The 14,270-nt window shown below is 54.2% G+C and overlaps 1 protein-coding gene across 1 annotated transcript; it reads right to left on the minus strand.

The window, feature by feature from the left end:
* Positions 1-4,740: 4,740 nt before the first annotated feature.
* Positions 4,741-7,479, minus strand: PPIA (peptidylprolyl isomerase A). The gene is made up of 5 exons (XM_074981593.1): positions 7,353-7,479; positions 6,304-6,334; positions 6,104-6,192; positions 5,694-5,866; positions 4,741-5,080 (listed from the first exon to the last, which is right to left on the minus strand). Exons 1-5 carry the CDS (start codon positions 7,422-7,424, stop codon positions 4,945-4,947), a joined length of 501 nt encoding a protein of 166 aa, XP_074837694.1. The 5' UTR covers positions 7,425-7,479; the 3' UTR covers positions 4,741-4,944.
* Between the last annotated feature and the right edge of the window lie 6,791 nt (positions 7,480-14,270).

Below are 14,270 nucleotides of genomic sequence, written 5' to 3' on the forward strand. Positions count from 1 at the left end.
CTCTCCTCCAGAGGTTCTCAGACTTGCCAATAGGAGTGTCTGACTGGATTCAGAATGCTTTTGACATGGATGTAGAAAAACACCCATCTATCAATGACTGGGCCGTTGATAGATTTACTAAGCAACTCCACACTGAAATGGAATTTGAAGCTAAAAGCCTTACAAGCTTTTGGGTTGCCACGAAGACAAAAATGGCCTGAACATCCTGCTAAGGCTGTTGAAGCGCTCCCACCTTTTGCTTCCACTTACCTTTATGAAGCTACTTTCTTCAAGTTAGCTCTGGAATAACACCCAGGAGACATGTCCTTGCTGCTGGGTTTCAGGCTCATTACATTTTGAAATAGGTTACTGTTTTATAACAACAGAGAGGAAGCCGTGCTAGTCTATACACTAACAAAAAGCAGTCAAGTAGCACTTTAAAGACTAGCAAAGTAGTTTATTAGGTGAGCTTTCGTGGGACAGACCCACTTCTCCAGACAAAGTAGTCTGAAGAAGTGGGTCTGTCCCACGAAAGCTCACCTAATAAACTACTTTGCTAGTCTTTAAAGTGCTACTTGACTGCTTTTTGTTACTGTTTTATGTATGATTTGCATTTACATGCTGATTAAGGTTTTTCATTCTACATTTGTTTTCTTACATGTGCTGAAAGGCTTTTTTCCCCCCTCCCAGATGAACATTAATAAAATCCAAACCAACAAAAATTTCAGTTGGCAGGTTCCAACTGTGTCCAGCTGGTCACAGGGACCAAAACCCCCCCACCCCCCAAAAACATTCACACACTCCTGCCCTAGAGGATGCATTTTAGAAACACCAGGTGATCAAAAATTCACATTACCAGAGAAGTTACCCATCTTGGTGCAGTAGCTGCTGTTCTTCCAGATGTGTCTCCCGTGGGTGTTCCATGGTAGATCCTGTAAGTGCCCGGCCTGTCCTGGCACCACAGACCAAAGATTTTTCTAAAGCTGTAACCAGACCATGCACTTAGCATAGGAGGTGAGGACTACAGGCTTCAGGATGGAGTCTGGGTGCTATCTTAGGGCGGCACAGGATCAGAGGTGCCAGCAGCAACCAGGAAGCCCTTCTGATCGATGGCTCCCAGTGAGCAGCACAGGCAAGCTGCCTCTTGAATCCCCAGCTGGTGGAACACAGGCACCCTCTGTGCAGCCCCAAAGGAGTGCGTGTGGTGGGGCAGATGAGACAACTCCATTTACTGCACTGATGTGATATCCTTGGACAGTGCTGGAAGCCCCACTCCCACCAGCTGCAGGAATTGCTTGCAGTCACCCAGCTGCTCCTTGGAGCAGTGCAAAGCTAGGCTACCCAAAGATCCCCAGTGACTAGCAGAAAGGCTCCAGGATCTACCAGCTCATCCTGAATTTGCTGTTGACTGATTGAGCTGCCCCAACATTTTCATAAATTAATAATCTAATGCTGGAAAACTTGCTTGCAAGACACAAAAGCTGGTCAATCACAGATCTTTCCAGTTTGGAGCTGACCAGAGCTGAACATGGCGTCCCAGAAAAGGTTTCACTCATGATGCACTCAGTAGTATTCAATGTAACAGATATTGATCAGATTTGCTCTTTACCACTGCATGGTGCTGCGAGTTCGTGTTCAAGGGGTTAGCCATCAGGACCCAAGTTTTCCTGAATCAGCAGAACTGGTAACTACTCTGGAAAGCTGTTGTGCTATGTCCATGTAGAGCTTTGGATGCAGCTGTACTAAACACACAAGTGTGCCCAGCTTTGTTTTTCATTTAGCACTTGGGTTCTTCCCCCACCCTGCAAACCAACTAGTAAGTCTTCAATACTTGGGAGCAAAATGGCTACACAACCACTGCGATTTTGAAGTTGGGTGCTGTATTCATTTTCTATAATGTGCTTAACATGCCAAGTGAACAGAATGGAGTGTGACACACATGCCAATCTTAACAGGAAATAGTTTTGCCAGGTGGCTCTTTGGGCAGCTAAAGAGAAGCCAGTACTACAGCCTAATTGAAGAACCAGACCAAATGCCCTGGGTGGCAGGGTTATTAGAGCCAGCAAGTTCTGGAAACAGCTCCCGTCTTACAACAGAATCCCCCTAGTTTGAGTTTAGGTTCGAATAACTTCATCCCAGTTATTTCTGCTAGGCACTTGAGAGGATGCCTACGCATCCAGATTTAGGGCTGGCACCCCCAGTTCTTCAAATTGAATGAATGGATATGCCCTTACCAACTCAGTCACTTGGGGAAAAAAAAACCCCAAGCATCAATGCAGGCTTTTCCCATTCACTCGCCCCCGCATCTTACCTTCAGAAGGATGGACACACTTGTGCTTGTAGACCATACAGCTTTCCCACACCTCCCCTGCACAAGCTCTACTGCTACCCAGAGCTACTCCATTGATCCCTTTCATTTGCTCATTCCTACTTGTGGAGTCACTTTCACAAGCACCTAGGAAGGCACTCATTTCCAACTGGTCAGGCTCTTACACACCAAAGAGCCTAAAAGCGAGACAGCTGCAAACAAGGATCCTCCTCTAATACCCACTCAGCTCTCCAGACATGTCTCTGGAATGAGAACCCCTATCAGCAGCAAAAAGCTGGCCATGACCATCTCTGTGCCAGAAGAAAATGGAAGGCTACCCGATACTGTAAGCTGGCTTGAAAAAAGTACAATAAAATTAAGGGAGGAAGTGATCGCTGCTACTAAGTCTCTACAACAGAAGCAACCTCTTAAGAGGTAGAGCCTCTCCTGCTTCCTCCCCTCTCTTTACCATGAAGAAAGTTCACCACTTGCATCCCCATAATATAAAATGAAATGGAGGTTGGGGATCCACAAGATTTATACAGGTAGAACTACATCCTGCTTAACAGAAATGCCAGTAATATCTTATTATGCAAGTACGAATGCATCCATAAAGATTTTCATTAATCTAGTTACAGCCAAACAGCTTAAAGTTATTTAAGAGCTAACAGTGAAATGCAAGATCTTTGTGATATTGTCATGGTTGGCAATGGCTACTAATTTCAAGTTAGTAGGACAGTAAAGTGGGACTCTTCCAAGTTACATTTAGCATTAGTGCCACAAAAAGCTTTAATTCAGACACATACAGCTACTGTTGAATGACTGATGCATGGCAGTGGTCTGAGGTGACAATACTAAACACTACTCCCCCCCCGTCCCCGCATCAGCTGCTGGAAGTGGGCCATATACTCCCTGACTGAATTAATCTTGTCAACTCCAGCCTTCCTCTCGTTGCGTACTCCCATCTTTTCATGGGCCTGCATATTTATACCTGTCTCTGACATTTCCACCACATGCATCTGACAAAGCAGGTCCTGGCCCATGAAAGCTTATGCTCCCCAAAGTCTAAGGTACCACATTCACTATATTTGCAGATACAGACTAACACAGCTCCCCCTCTGAAATAAGAATACCATGCCATGTACCAAGGGATCATTACACTGAATATGCAACGCTACAGTCTCATGGCTGGCATTAAATCCCAGTGTCTACTTTGGTCACGCTTGTTAGACACACCATTTTGCCCTGGCATTGATAATGCGTTTGACGCTGGAGATGCAAAGAATCACTTTCATTAGGAAAGCTTCTATTTTGTTTCAGTTGGTGTTTTATGCGCTGCTGTGAATGCAAGTGCCCTGGTAGATTGGTACTGACAAGGAGGGATCACTGATCAGGGTGGCCAAACCACAGCTGGCTAACCACACGTAACTTTTCCACAAAGGTCCTGCACATTATTCCCCCCACCCCTTTCTACCTGCTAATTGGCAGGAAACCCAAGTTCTCCACAGCCCCTGTAAAGCAGAGGAGCTACAACAGCAGTTCTCACTGCACAGCCTAGTTTCCCAACCTGCACACTAGGGTCTGAAGCTCCCAGACAGCCCCACACCTCAGTCAGGGTTGCTACCACCCTAACATCCGGTTTATACATTTGGGGCTAAATATACAGCCCAGTGTGTAAACAAGCAAGAGAACTCATGGACAAGAGGCTACCACTGAGGCAACCAGTATGTGAGGAGTAGGCTGTACAACTTAGAGGTTCAGTGCAGTCAACATCCTTCCCTCCACAACCCCTACCACTGCCTCTCCCCATGGCATCAGTTTAGCCATACTACATATCCAGAGCCAAACAAACTGGGGTGTGAAGACAACATGCCCCTAAACCCTGAAAGGCATGCTTCAGCTCTTGAATTGCTGAAGACAGTCCCATGTGGCTCAAAGTTCAGCCATCCCTGGCCTGGATGCCAAGAGGAACAGTCAGGCAGCAGCAGCGTCTGCAGATGAGATCAGTATGGCATTGTGCCTTTTCAAACAAAAGGAAAGTAGAAGTCCGTTAGCAAGAGTCCTAAGCACTGAGGACTTTACCTGCACGCAATGAAGGCAAAAGGGATCTTTACTAGTGGTTCGGTCACATTTTACCATTAAAAGCATGCTTGGCCATTCATTCCATAGCAGCCTTAAGAGCATTACAGTGGATGCTTGCCAAGTGAACTCCCATGCTCGCTGGGATGTCATCCATACTAGCTACAGGCTTCCAGAACAGTTTTAATCTAGGGGTTTCCCTAAAGGAATCCCAGGACACTTTTAGAAGCCTAGCTACCGATACCACAACATGTTGGCTGTACTAGCTAATCTGTGTCAGAAAGAAGGGCATTTCTTTCCACTTTTAGGAAGACACATGCAATCACTACACTCATTCCCTACAAGCAGATCTCCTTTAAAAAAAAAGAACAAACTTGTGGTTCAGCTGGCTTTATTTTTTTAAATTTCATAATCATAAACAACTCTGCAGTCCAGCTAGACTTGTGAGGGTTGGGGAAATGAAACCCAATAGAAACTCAGCAGTAAGTCAGGAAAACAAGTATTACAAGGGGGCTAAGACACCATGGTATGTTAGCCCCAGCTACAGAAGGAATGGTTGGTTAAGACAAAAAAGAATTTTATGACAGCTGCCCACAGTCAGTAATGACGACCTTCTTCTTTGTTTTACCATCTCTTGATCCAAAGTTAGACATTGCCTCCACCACCTTCATCCCGTCTTTGACACGGCCAAAGACAACATGCTTCCCATCCAACCTAAGATAAAACACAGGTTTTATGGATCATGTTGCCAAGAAGTAGAAGTCTGAGTTGTCTGACCTATGGTATTCAGCCACCAATTCCAGGCATCTCATACAATTTTGCATATATATGTTACTACCTTCAAATTTGTCAGATATGAGGAGATCTCTGGGATTACATACTTGATCCCGTGCATTGTTGACAAAACTGTCATTTCAGGCTCAATGAAGCCTCACAACATAGAAACTACACCAGAATTGCCTGAGTTGTCATGTTCACCGATAAGGATCACAGAAAAATTTGGGTTGAGTATATGCTCTCTACACTGGCCATATAACAACTGAATTATAAAATCAAAGCATTAGAGCGCTATGGCAAAATAAACCCCTTCTAGGGTTACACTGGATTAACAACAAGTAGTCCTGTGGCACCTTAACTAAACATATTTTGGAGCATAAGCTTTCATTAGACAAATTAGGTCTTTACCCACAAAAGCTTGTGCGCCAAAATATCCATTAGTCTATAAAGGTGCCACAGGACTTCTTGCTGTTTCTGAAGATACAGATGAACTCTGCTACCTCTCTGATAACAAATTAATGTCCTCTTCACCCACCCAAACTGCACTTACCACTCAGTCTTCGCAGTGCAGATGAAGAACTGGGATCCATTTGTGTTGGGGCCAGCATTTGCCATAGACAAGGTGCCAGGACCCATGTGCTTCAGGATGAAGTTCTCATCAGCAAATTTCTCCCCATAAATGGATTTGCCACCGGTTCCATTATGGCAGGTAAAGTCACCGCCCTGCAAGTGAAACAGCAATGCCAACCTTTCTAGTCTGTTCCAGTCAAGCCACTCTGTGAAGTCAGACACCTCTTTACTCACTCAGGCAAAGCCTGAAGAGTAGTGACAGACTGGAAGGCTATCGGCCTCCAGCCCCCAAGTTTTATAAAAAACACAGAATTATTCATTCCGTTTCAATACAGGAGCTGCAACAAAACAAATGAGACCACAGTTAAGTGGTGAGAAAGTGACGCATACCTGGCACATAAACCCAGGAATGATTCTGTGGAAGCTGCATCCCTTGTAACCAAATCCTTTCTCCCCAGTGGACAGGGCACGGAAGTTCTCTGCCAATTTAAGACAGTTGTTACCAGATGGTATTTATAGGAATACCCACTGTCAAAAGCAATGGAAGACTGCAATGCAGTCCCTGCATATCCGAGGGATTTTTTACGAACCTGCTGTCTTTGGAACAGTGTCTGCAAACAGCTGTAGAAGAGAAGAGAGCCAGTTAAGTCATTTTGCTTAAATTAATAGCCAGCAAACCAGCTATTAAACAGAACCAACGAATCAGCCCACTTCTAATTCAGCGACTGCAACATCATAACTATTTATGGGAGAATCTTACAGTTTCTACTTGAATACAAGTTGTGCTCTGGCTACCTTCCAAAACTCAAATCCCAAGACGGGCGTTCACAATTTCATGGCATGCGAGCCAGGACCCCGCGAGCCACGCTTCACCCCCCTTCTCCGCATGCCGAGCGAGACCGAACCTAGTCCTCAGGCCAAAGCCCGCCAGCGGGGCGGCTCGGAACCCGGACTAGATGCCAGGATGCCAGTCACTGGCAGTTTGCAGCAGCTGTTACGGACCTCGGAGGCAAACCCTACGCTGGGGGCAGCTGCGAGCTGCGCCGAAAGGAGCACAGAGGGGGCCGCGTTTGTCTCTACCTGCAAAGAGACCAGCAAGGAGCCGCGCGGCGCCCGGGTGCTGGCGGAAGGGTTAAGCCCGGCTCCCTTGCGGGCACGGGCGGGAGCAGCAGCCGCGCGGGGACGGAGAGGGAAGAGACCCGGCTCCGCCCGCAGCAGGACTGGAGCCTAGAGGGACCCAGGCCAAGGGGAGCGCCCCCCACCCCCGCACCCGGGACAAAGGCGCTGGAGTCAGCCCACCCCCCGCCCCCCGGGCCGGGCGCGTGGCCACGAGCCGGCGGGCGCGAGCGAGCGAGCGCCGCGCCCCCCCCACCGCACCGCACCGCACCGCACCGGGCGGCAGCCGCCACGTGGAGTGCGGCCCGCAGGAGGCGCTGGGGGGGGGGGGGGGGGGGCGCGCCGCCGCCTCCTCCACCCCCCCCCCCACTCCGCCCCAACCGTCGCGCGCGCGCGCTCGCGCACGCACCCTCCGGCCGCCCCTCAGCGCGCGCGCGCGCTCCCCTCCCGCCCAAAATGGCCTCGTGCCCCGGGCAGGAAATGGCGCCGCCGGGCGCCTCACGCGGCCCCCCCCTCGCGGTACCTCGAAGGTGACGCGGCCCAGCGACTCGTCACCGGCGGAGATGTCGAAGTACACGACGGGGTTGGCGGCCATGGCGCGACGCGTGGGAGGGGGCGGGGGGGCCTCGGGCGGGCAGTGGCTGCTCCTGCTCGGCGGCGAGTGCGGCGCAGCGGAAAGAAAGCGGCCGCCCCCCGGGGGTTATATACTCGTCGCGCCGCCCGCCCGCCCGCCGACCGCAGCCAATCGGCGCCCGCGGCGCCGGCGAGTGAGGGCTGGCCCAGCCAATCGGCGCCGAGGGGCTGGGCCGCGGCAGCCCGCGCGCTCGGGCGAGGCGGTGCCCGCGGAGAAGCGGGAGGGAGGTGGCGGGCATGCGCACTGCGGTGCTGCACAGGGCGGGGCTGCGAGGGGTGGGGGATGGGAGGGCAGAGGGGGGCTGGGGTGCATGGGAGGGGGGGTGAGATCAGGGGTTAGGCTGTGGGGTTGGGAAGGGGGGATTGGCTCAGGCTGGGGGGGGAGAAGAAGATGCATCACAAGAAGCAGGTCTTTGCCCACCCAAGCTCATGCTCCACAATCTCTGCTAGGCGACAAGGTGCGCCAGGACTTCTGGTGGTTCTCAGCAGCACAGGCCTCCTATGAGCCAAGTAACCCCATGTCCTCCTCTCTCTCCGTCATCACGTTCAGATTCTCCATGCCAGGGGTCATTTTTATCCTGCAGGGACATCTAGACCGAGTTGCACCATGTGTCACCCACCCAGCAGGCTTCTCTACCCAGAGGCCTCCACGTGGAGACGTCTCCTGGTGCTAGTCCCTGGAGGGAGTATGTCAGAGCTCCCGAGGAGCAGGGACCGGCAACCACGGGGAAGAAGCCCCAGTGATTAACTGGGGAAGAGAAAATCTAAAAGGGGAGAGGATGTGGAGCAAAGACCGTGGGAACCAAGTCAAGCGATCCTTGATGCTGCTGTTCAGCTGTGACCCTTTCGCCTCCCCCCAGTTTGGTGAAGAAGAAACACGGAGAACAAGCTGTCCCCGCTCCTATCTGCGCCCTAAGCTGCTGTCCCACAGCGCTGCCGGCTGAGGTGCCATAGGTAGGGCCCTACCAAACACACAGGTCAATTTCAGGTCAAAGAAATTTTTAAATAGTTTATTTCACGATTTCAGCTATTTCAGCCTGAAATTTCAGTGCCATAATTTGGGTCCGGACACAAAAAGGAATGGGGAGGGGCATTGGAAGCTTATGTCAGTACTGTTACCCGTCTGTGCTGCTGGTGGGGAGCTGCCTTCCGCCCTGGGTGCCTGGCCAGCAGCCCCTGCTCTCTGGCCACTGAGCTCCAAAGGGAGCATGGAAGTAAGAGTGGCAATCTTGCAATCCTCCTAAAATAACCTTGCCGTCCCCGCTACAATTCCCCTTTGGGTCAGGAGCAAGGCTGGTCCCCCCACCCACCAAAACCTGTAAGGTAAAAACACACACGAGCCCAAAGAGCACGGAGGAAGAAGGACCAGGTTTCGTGGTCTGTAATGCATTTTTCCTGGCTGTGAATTGGTTAGCAGCCACCCTGAGATGTGCTAGCTCACCGGGAATCAAGCCCTTACCTAGCAGTCATCTCCCTGGGGCACAAGGAGCCCTTGGCTGAATGCTGAAAGGAGCCTTCTGTCTCCAGTCCCTCCCCCGTGCTAGGGGCCTTGCACGTTCCTGGGAGAAAGTGGTGGGGCTGGGTTGTAGCTCTGGGGTTGCAGTTTAGTGACGCTGCTGGGTTGGCTCTCCTGCGAAGCCGGGGTCCTCAGCTCCAGCCTTGCGTGCGAGGATTCAGTGCTGGCTCATGGGACCCACAGCTAGCAGAGACCACGACTGGGACCTTTCTTCTTGGGTGTGGGTGGTGGAGCCTGGGATTTTTTGGCAGGGTGACAATGGTTGTAGCCCCCGTCCGTCAGGCTGGGCTATAATAAACCTGCCTGGCCAGCAGCCTAGCCCTAGTGAGCGGCACTGCATTAATATGCTGCCGGTCACTGGCTCACCCAGGGGTTCAGCACCCACCTCAAACAGCGGAGAAGCCCTCCCTTGCTGGATACTGAGCCTCTGGCTAATTCTGACCCTGCATGTGCCCAGCCCTCGTGTGTGCCCCACAGTACCATGCCGGGGAAGTGAGTGGAGTCAGATGTGGGCCCACCCTGTCTCCCTGGAGGAGAGACTAACACACTCTCAGCTCGCAAGGGACAAGCCGTGAAAAACAACAGCAGATGAAAATCGAGGCCAAGATGTCAAACCTGGACCCTGGGACTGAGGACCTGCAGTACCCCCCGGCACCATGCAGAATGCGCCGACGGCTTCCATTTCCAGAGTAATCTGAGAGCCTCGTCAGCTGAAGGACATTTATGTGCATTACCCATCTCAGAGGTAAAGGAAGTGCTGTGGGACACTCAGGCCCAAGGCACTACCGTGAAGAGGTCTATGCCTGGAATTGACTCCTCTCTGCAAGCCCTTGTCAGTAATCTGCACCTCCCTCCCCTATGGCACTGGAGGGCCATGCTCTCTTAGATGTACACACTTTTCCTCTTACCCAGAAGGTCTGAATTGGGTCCCCTAGGCCTCAGGCTGCTCTCCTACGTGTAGAATTCAACCATAACTCCATTGAAATGGATGGGTAAAAGCCATGCCAGGTTGGAACCAAGCCCTTTGTGCCCGAAGCTGAGAGAACTAACACACCAAGGGGCTGGAAGTGACCCCTGTTCGATGTGCGTCCCCACTCCCCTGGCGTGATTGGACGCTCCATCTGCTGAAAGAGCGCTCCCAGGATCAGGCCTCTCTGGCTTTGCACACGTTCGTGTTTCACAGTGCCCCGGTCGGTGGCAGAAAAGCATTCCCAGCCATTGCAACGTGTGTCTCTGGGGCGATGCACAGCCCTCGGCCCGCTTGCACGTCGCAGAACAAAGCTGGGATTTTGCCGTATGCTCCTGCGCTTTGATTTTGTTTCACCTTTGGAATCTGAGTCAGAGCTTGTATTTGGGGAAGAAGCAGGAGGAAGAGAAATCTGCCTACGCACTGTTATGCCTAATTTAAGCTGCAAGCCGGGATGGGGGGCGGGAGGGGAGAAGGAACCTGCCGTCGCTGATTTGTCTTTAAAGAAACCTGCCTGACGGTTTAATCACAGCGTATTATTAGCAATAATTAATCATCCCCATCCAGAGAGGAGCGCAGGGGCTGAGTTCCCTGCAAACACCTCCATCACACAAGCACACGGGGAGCAGGCGCTGAGCAGACATGCTTGGAAAAGCGAGCTCTCCCCCCGCCCCCGCCTCGCTGCAGCACAGCGATGCCCAGAGGCTTCCGGACACTCCCCTGAGGATTTCTGCATCGTGATGAAAAACGCGCACGGAGATGTCACGTTCCCTCCCAGGATGCTTTGCTCCTCCAAGCAGCATCATGCAGTGACTCAGTAATGGCCTGGTTTTCAGAGCCACCGGCCCCCGTCGCTCTCACTGCCTGCCATGAATGTGCTCGGAAGCCGAGGCTGGGGGGAGGGCGTCAGAGCCAGAACTCCAGTGGGCTGTCTTTGCCTACGCAGCTATTTTTAGAGCCCGGCTAGCCCACGTCTGTGGAACCCGGCTGGGAGCCTTGCTCGTGCCCCCAGGGCATTGGAGAGCTGCAAGATGTCCCAGTGGAGCAGAAAGATGCTGCAGCCTGTGAGACGGCGTGGCTCAGGATGGAGGACTCATCCGAGGGTGTCTTTTGGGAAAAGGACATCAGCTTGCAACGCGAGGGGCTGCTTTGGGCTAGCTCTGCCCAAGGCTGATGGCACGCCACTCAGAGCTGTTAGGAGATGGATTTGCAGCCAATTTGCTGTCTAGATCTACCCGAGTGCAGCTTAGGTTCACACAAGGGAGCGCCGTCTTCGCCAGTCCTGCAGGGCCACAGCTGGGGGGCTGCACAGGCCGTTCATTTGCAGGAGCACCCAGCAAACCTAGCGGGGGAGAGGGACTGGACCTGGCACAGAGCAGCGAATTTTGTTTGGCAAAGGCCGAGAGAAACCGAGCTCCCCTGAGCGCGCCCGTTAGCGAGCCGCGAAAGGCCAGGAATGCGTCTCCTTCCGAGCCTTGCCAGGGCCTGCAGACAGAATGCCAGGCGGCAGCGGTGGCAGAGAGCAGAGCAGAAACAGAGGCAATCGTGGTGCGGCTGGCTCTGGGGAGTCACACCCTCGATAAGACAACTGCCGAAGAGCCTCCCAGCCCCCACCAGATTGACTGACCTAAATCACTGGTGCCTTCTCCCTACAACAGCCTGCGGCCTCCACTTTATTTGCACATATTCTCTGGATGCAAACTGCCGCCCAGCTGGCATCCTCCCCGACTACCAGCCCCAGCCTGTGACGCGCCGTCGCTGGGCCAGGTGGCGCGTCTGCATGCCTGGGGACGTGCAACGTCCGTGTGCTGCGTGCCAGGGCTCCATGCAAGACCCATGCAAAACCCTCCAGCTGCTAGTGAAACCTGAGCCACGCTGGCTGGGAGCAGGTGCTGCGCTGGTGGCAGTCGGAGGCTGTAAGATGGACTCACTGGGAGGGCCGGGGGCTGCTCACACCACAAAGCAGGGCTGCCACGGAACCTGAGTCTCCCCCCACGCCCAAGCCCAGGAGGATGCAGAGGGCAGGTAGCCTCTTAGCTCACTCGGATCTCAGTGCCCCCGCCACCCCGCGAAGCATTTAGACGGGGAGATGAGAAGAGCCTCACCAGGCTCACAAACCTGCACCGACGTGAGCTGACGCTGGTTTCAACGGGCGCCAGTTTGCGGAAGGACGCGCCGCTGTCCGTTTACACCGCGCTTGGACCGACTGACCCTGTGGAGCGGCAAACAGAGCCAAGATAAAGCCAGTGGTACCACAGATTGTGTGCCGAGGCGCTGCCTGGGGGAGGGCTGGGGCGCTGCCAGAGTCAGGGGTTCAGGGGGCTCCTGGGGGGAGGAACATGGAACAGAAATACCCAGGAGAGGGGCTGTGGAGCTCTGAGCTGAACCAGAAGGAAGCCCCTGGCTGTAAGAGCAGGCCTTGCCGTGGGGCAGGACTGAGGGGACTGGCAGGGCTGGGCTAGCAGGAGGCGGAAGGTCATGAGTGAAGGGCGTTGGCAGAACTGGGAGGGCAGGGGCTGTGGGTCAGGGTTGAGGAGCATCAGCAGAGTTGTGGAGCGGGGCCCAGACTGGGCTAGCAGGGGGGCTGCAGTTTGGGATTTTGGGGCACGGGCAGAGCGGATGGTGTGGGGGAGCCCAGGGCTGGGATAACAGGAGGGGCTGTAGGTCAGGAGTGTGGGGCACCAGCAGAGCTGAGAGGGGAGCTCTCCACCTGGCTGCCTTCTGCTCCAAAAGCCCAAGGAGACTCTCCATGAGGTGTTAGCAGTACAGGGCCTCTGACACAGAGCTGAGTGGCTCAGATCCAGCTTCCCTCACACACTGGGGCACAGAGCCCTTCCCTGGCCAGTACTGGGGGGTGCTTCTAGCGACCCTGAGGGCTGTCCCTGGCCATCCCAGGGCTGAACTGGGACTGGTTTTCCAAAGAGCTGGGGTACAGAAGCCAAGCGCTCCAGCTTGCAGCCACCGGCTCTGGCCAGGCTGCCCCCATGGTGCAACGGAAACCTTCCTGGCTCCTCACTGCGGTGCCCACTCGAGGGCACTTGCCCCACTGTGCCCAGCTGCTGCCACTGCTGCATTCTCCAGCGCCGATGCAAAGGGCAGGCTGGGCCAAACTGTGGCGTTTCAATGCAAACACCAGACACGCCTGGAGAGGCACAAACCCAACGCGCAGACCTCAGCTCCTTCCTCAAGGCCTCCCCCCGGTACTCACCTTCCCCACTCTCTGCTCCTGGTGACCTCTGTGCAAACTCTCCCTCCCGGCTCCGGCGCCCCCTCTGCTACAGAGGCCAGGCAGCGGAGAAAAGCCAGGGTGGGTACCGCCTGGGACAGCATGTGCTTCTATGGGTGGTGCGCAGCGGCAGCTCCCTCGGTTCCTCTAACAAAATTCGTTCCGCACCCAGATGGAAAGAAGTCACTGGGCACGACCGCTGTGCAACACTCACACCCATGGTGGGTGTGTTGCACGGGGCTACACAACAGGAGGATGAGCCCCAGGGAAAGCATGCGGGGCACCCAAGTGTCTCCCCAGCTCGTCGCCCACCCAGCTGCAGTCCTGCTCCGTTCCCCTCCATAGGCGTGGTCTGGAGGGGGCGTTATGTGGGACGAGCTGGCTGGGTCTCAGTCCGAGTGCCTGCCTCACAAGCTCATCTCCGCAACGTGCACTACCGGGCAGAGAGACTGAGAGCCCCGGTGGCCTGCTCAGATCAGAGCTGCAGCCAGCTGGCAGGGCCAGGCCTGGGGGAAGCTGGCCCTGGGGGACCCTGTACATATTTTCCCATGAAACAATGGCCATCAGTGCGTGGCACGGAGAACTGCCTGGTGCAGCCCATGTCGCTGGCTGGCTCTGCAGCTGGTGCAGGTCTCTCCCCTGCCCCCCTCAGCCTCTCCACCATCTGCTCCGCTGCACCTCCCCCAGGTGTGTGTGGGAACCGCCAGGTGGGTGGGGGAGACCGTCCTATTCTCCCTCCAGCGGTGAGGGGGAGCCAGCTGCCTGCACAGGGTGTAGGAGTGGGGGCTTCCAAAGCACTTGGCCCCACGCCAAGGCTGCAGGCCAGGAACTGCAAAGCAGCAGGTTCCCAGCAACGAGCCACACGCTGGCAATCACTGGGCAGGGCACTGCCGGGGAACCAGAGTAGGACTGGTTAGATCCCAGAGTCCCTGTGCGATAGCGGGCAAGTCACTTAGCAGCCCATTGCCTGGTTCCCCATGCGTACAGGGCAGATACAGGCCCTGCTCTGCCCAGCAGCGGTGTGCAGTGATAGACATATTAAAGACCAGGCGGTTCAGCTGCTGCAGGAGGGTTTGGCTTGGCTGCCTGTACCCCGGCC

The sequence above is a fragment of the Carettochelys insculpta genome, chromosome 31 (assembly GCF_033958435.1).
Source record: "Carettochelys insculpta isolate YL-2023 chromosome 31, ASM3395843v1, whole genome shotgun sequence".
Lineage (NCBI taxonomy): Eukaryota > Metazoa > Chordata > Testudines > Carettochelyidae > Carettochelys > Carettochelys insculpta.

Coding starts and splice junctions, on each gene's coding strand:
- PPIA (XM_074981593.1), bottom strand. CDS start 7,424: ATGGCCGCCAACCCCGTCGTGTACTTCGACATCTCCGCCGGTGACGAG. Junction 6,193..6,303: donor CACTGTTCCAAAGACAGCAG/GTTCGTAAAAAA, acceptor TTAAATTGGCAG/AGAACTTCCGTGCCCTGTCC. Junction 5,867..6,103: donor TTCCTGGGTTTATGTGCCAG/GTATGCGTCACT, acceptor TTTCACTTGCAG/GGCGGTGACTTTACCTGCCA.